The 4,708-nt window shown below is 45.5% G+C and overlaps 1 protein-coding gene across 1 annotated transcript; it reads left to right on the top strand.

Moving 5' to 3' along the window:
- Window positions 1-1,529: 1,529 nt before the first annotated feature.
- On the top strand, window positions 1,530-3,302 carry LOC104168347 (solute carrier family 22 member 7-like; the record flags this gene model as incomplete). Its single annotated transcript, XM_009708917.1, has 2 exons — window positions 1,530-1,684; window positions 3,134-3,302. Coding segments are annotated over 2 exons (324 nt in total), but the record flags the coding sequence as incomplete, so codon positions are not given.
- Between the last annotated feature and the right edge of the window lie 1,406 nt (window positions 3,303-4,708).

Raw genomic sequence — 4,708 nt, 5'->3', positions numbered from 1 at the left:
TCATTTATGAAAATGGCTTTTTTTATTAATCTTTATGCTTGTGCAGTTTGCTCCTTTTATTCTAGTTTCTACATTTAATCTTTCAGAGGTTGTGCTTTCCTACCTCTCCCTTTCAAGACAATTTTAACAGCATTATTCCTAGCAGTCTCCCTGTAGCCTGCAGTTCAATCCTGCCAGCTCACCTCTGCTTTCCCTAGCAGGTGGCATGCATTTGCTGAGAGAGTCTAGTAATGGATCCATAAATAGCTGCCTTGCGCCCTGCGGGGAATCTTATGGTTTTATATCCTTCTTACTGTATTGTCAAGAAAAAAAAAAAAATCGTCATTTAAAAAATGTATCTCCTTTTTTAGGCAGTTACTCTACTGGAAACCAGATCCAGCTCTGGCATGTTGCTGGGTGTTTCCATCTCCGACCCAGGGGCATTACAATTTGCAAACTGTCTCTGCTTAAATTTCAAAGCAAATCCAGCAAACTGCCTGGGCCCAAGCCACAAGTTTTTTCTTCTCCAGTAGAATCATTAAGTAACTGCTGCATGAAGTCATTTATGATCATTTTTAGGAATGTTATTGTGGCGTTATGTCCTGGCGCATCGCTTTTTGCCCTGGAGCTATCGTTCTTGCCACCATCCTTCTCAGGTGACCACTAAGAGAGCCCTAATGCCAGAATCAGACCAGGATTTCAGTCCCTATAGACTGAACATTACCTGTTGACAGGGTTCATTTACTACTTCAGTTTGAACCTAAGTTTTTGTCGCATGCAGTGCTGATGTTCATCAGAAGACTGATGCCTTGTGCTCCATTTTGATTTTTAGGTTTTCATAGGTTGTGTAGAGATACATACGCACGTATTTCCCTCTCTGTGTGTACACATGTGCATTTGTGTGTATTTGATTTTCTGTATTTCTCCACACTCTCCACACAGGACTCTGCACCAGGCATAAGATGATCCTACAACTTCCAAAATCCTTGGGGAACGACCTCCTAGCAGATTCCTCATAGACCCCTTAGGACATCAGGGCTATCTGCACATATGAGCTGACAATTGGTGTCCTTTTATTGTCCTTTGGGATCTTTGTTTTCCTTCCAAGGATCAGGGTGAAACTGTCATGGTTGTCTCTCCTCCTCGAGAGAGGTGGCAGTGGCTGGTCCTGAGTGAGCCACAGGAGGAGGATGTGCTGAGCCAGCATAGGGACAGCCATTGGAGGGAGCAGGGTGTGCCAGCAGCATGGGATTGACGTCACTGCTTTTGATGATGGTGTCGAACAGGGGAGCCCCATATATTGTTTTTTCCATTGGAGAACCTTGTGCCCGATGCTCACAGGGCAGGCTGGCTCTCCAAATGGAACCACACCACTGCGGCACCGGCTACATCCAAAGCCGTTTCCTCCTCTCTAGGGTGTTGCATCTTGTGCTCTTTGCAGGGCGAGCAATATTTTCATGTTCCTTCTCAAGTCTCTGGTTTGCCCCATTTGAAACCCTACTCCAGGGACAGGTTTCCAGCTGCTGTAACCCAGCCTGTGCTCATGGCAGGTTCGGACGGAAAGCCATGCTCCTGCTGTCGCTCCTGTGCTCTGTCGTATTTGGGATGCTGAGCGCTGCCTCCGTCTCCTACAGCATGCTGGCCATCACACGGACTCTCACCGGGGTGGCCTTGAGCGGCGTCTCCCTTATTGTATTGCCTTTCGGTAAGTATGTGGGGTTTTGTGGGTGCCCGGTTGTGCAGGAGCACTTCTGACAGGCAGTGGGTAGGTAGGGACTTGTCTACCAGGCAGGACAGAGCTAGTAAGAACGGGAGTTTGGAAATCATTATGTGTGCAATTTCACTACAGCGAGCCAAAAGAACATCCCTCTTGGGAGGATCCGACAATTACAATTCTCTGATAGTCTAATTAATGCTCTAACAGTCTACTCAAAATATAACAACCACTCATTAGTACTTCTGTTGCAACATTAACACTTGCAATCCATGCTACCCAGTTTCTGTTAAGGATCATCAGTAGTCGAATAAAGGATCATCAGCAGTCCAATAAAAGCCATAGACCAAAGTATCTGCCCCTTTCCTCTGACACTGAGTTCTCACCCTTCAAACACACTTTTAAGACAATTCATCAGCGCTGCCATGTCGTCAGCAGGAGGAGGACGGTGTGTCATTCGCGAAGTGTTTCTACCTCCCCAGTCTTGAGTTTGCTTATAGTTTTTGTAAGTTCCCAATCTGTATTTTTAGAAAGAGTCAGGGGGAGAAAGAACCACACACACACAAAAAAATCATACAGAGCTAGGCAAACCTGAAGAATTTATGTAATTAAATAACAAAAACAAGCTCCAAACTTCAGGGTACCCAACAGAGCACTGGATGATTTTGTAGATACAGTTAGGACGTACTAGGCAACTCATTGTACCCAAGAGCAAGTTACAGGTGCAGCAAAAATTTCCAGGATTTTTGCAGATATAGCCAAAATCAAGCTAAAATGGCTTCAATACTGGAAAAGTCTACACAAGTCCTGAAAAATCCCACGGCCTGCTATGATTTTTTGTTATAAAGGTTGATGCCTGTAAGACAAAGTAGAGCTTAGGAGGGACATTTCTGATTGTTAGAGGTTGTAGCAAGATGTCCAGATCTTTGGAGGAAAATTGGCTTTTAGTTCACACACACACACAAGGAGACCACCATCTGTTCTGGTCTGACATGTGCATTAGCATCTGCTCCAGATAGATTCCACATGAATGACAATTCATCTTAATATATTTCTTTAATCTGGAATAATGAGTGGGCAGAGAAATGGGACGCTGTGCAGGCAAGATGGTTAGGGGAAAAAAAAATTATCTGTTTGATGAAGACCATCTGACTACTATTGAATGGGGAAAAAAAAATAGCATCACCTAAGGTGTTTTTAGCACCATTTCTTACTATATGTCCAGTATTTCTTCTTTTAAGGCTTTACTTTAGTTGCTTACAGCTTTGCAAGAGGTTAAGCATTGTGGATGAATGTTTTAAATGTGCCAAATGTCGGCTAAACAGTGGAACTGTCCTGGAGGAGAAGACCAGGGATGTTGCCTCGCTTTGCTCTTGTTAAAAAGCCCTGCAGACCCCCTTCCCGGAGAAATCCCAGCTGAACGCTGCCTCCCTCTTGCAGGGATGGAGTGGGTGGACATACAGCACCGCACCTTCTCCGGGATCCTGACTAGCATCTTCTGGAGCATTGGGAACATGCTGCTGGCCATGGTAGCGTACTTGGTACGGGAATGGCACTGGCTGTTAGTAGCCGTAACAGCACCTTGTCTTCTGAGCATTGCCTGCCTGTGGTGAGTGCAGAGACCTGCAACGGGGTGGCTCTGGGGATGGGAGCGGGCTGTGTTTTCCCTCTTCTGCTCTGTGAGCATGGCAAACGTTGCAACGCTGATCCTCGGGTTGGCTCCAGCAACCCAAAGAGGAGCAGGACTCGTCTGTGTCCTGCATTCGGACTGCCCAGGCATGGCAGCTCTTGAAAACTGGAGTGGCCTGGGTTTCATCTCTCCTCACCTCCAACAAGGCCAGGAGCCAAGGTCACACCATGGCTTTTGGGCCAAGGAGGAGGCAGGACTGGGGCTGAGACCAGGTGTTTGGGGGATAGGCTGCAGTGCAAAGGAGCAGGATTTGGTGCTGCAAGCCCTGTCAGACGTGGCTCGGAGCAAGAAAAGAGATCCCAATAAAGGGAGGCAGGACCAGGCGACATCCCTGGCTTTAACCCCTGGTAGACTCAAGATAAATAATTCATCCATCCTCTGTCCCCACCTCATTGGGGAGGATACCTTTGATACCAATTTTTCTATATGAGCCAATGACACCTGCAGGCTAGGTCAGGTGCATTGACCTCTGCATTTCCCACGGCCTTTCTCAGCTGTGCACCCACCCTGATGGGTCAAATACATCCACCCTTGGTGGGCTATTTCCCTCCTGTAGCATTATTTAAGAAATATCTGACATCTCTTAAGCCTTAGAATGGCAGATGGTTCATTTAATCAAAGAAACTCATTTTCCTTCTTTTTTTCACATAGTAACATCCACTAGAATACAGGGTCAATTCACTGATACTGTGACTGTAATGTGACGTGTATTGGATCAACTTATTCGATGAGCTGAAACAGTTCTTTCAATAAGCAGCTCCATTTCCCAGCTGGACAAAAGTCCTGCATTGAAATAAGCAAGCAGGTATTCCCAACACTGCCCCACTGAAAACATTCAGAAATGGGGGGTTGGTCTCCTCCTCCTTAGGGTGGTTGTTTAGTTCCTCTTGGACATTGATGTGGTGCTGGTCCACACTGCAGAAATGAGAGATGTGTCTCAGGGCAATGGGGAGCTCTAGCTGGAAACCATGCAAAATAAGCTCTGATTCTTAGGCACATGGGCCCCAAAATTATATGCATAATCGCTGAGCAGAAACAGTGATATCCAAATGCTAAAGTCCCTTTCAGCTGCCATCAAAGAGGCTTCTAGAGACTATGGTTTGCTTGCTTACTATGTCTGTCCATCAGCATGAAGCAGTAGATTAAATAGCTGCAGAGATCTAGCACAAAAAATCTCAAATAATACTTATTAAAAATGGGATATAAACTGATGCTGTTGTTAACCAATGGCTTAAAAAAGATATATTTTTTCACTGGTGATGAGGGTTTTCCAGCAAATCTGATATTTTGCTGATCAAGACCAACACAACTAAAAGCCAAATCCA

The sequence above is a fragment of the Cariama cristata genome, unplaced genomic scaffold (assembly GCF_000690535.1).
Source record: "Cariama cristata isolate BGI_N322 unplaced genomic scaffold, ASM69053v1 Scaffold10521, whole genome shotgun sequence".
NCBI lineage: Eukaryota > Metazoa > Chordata > Aves > Cariamiformes > Cariamidae > Cariama > Cariama cristata.
This window is presented reverse-complemented; position numbering and strand designations above follow the sequence as displayed.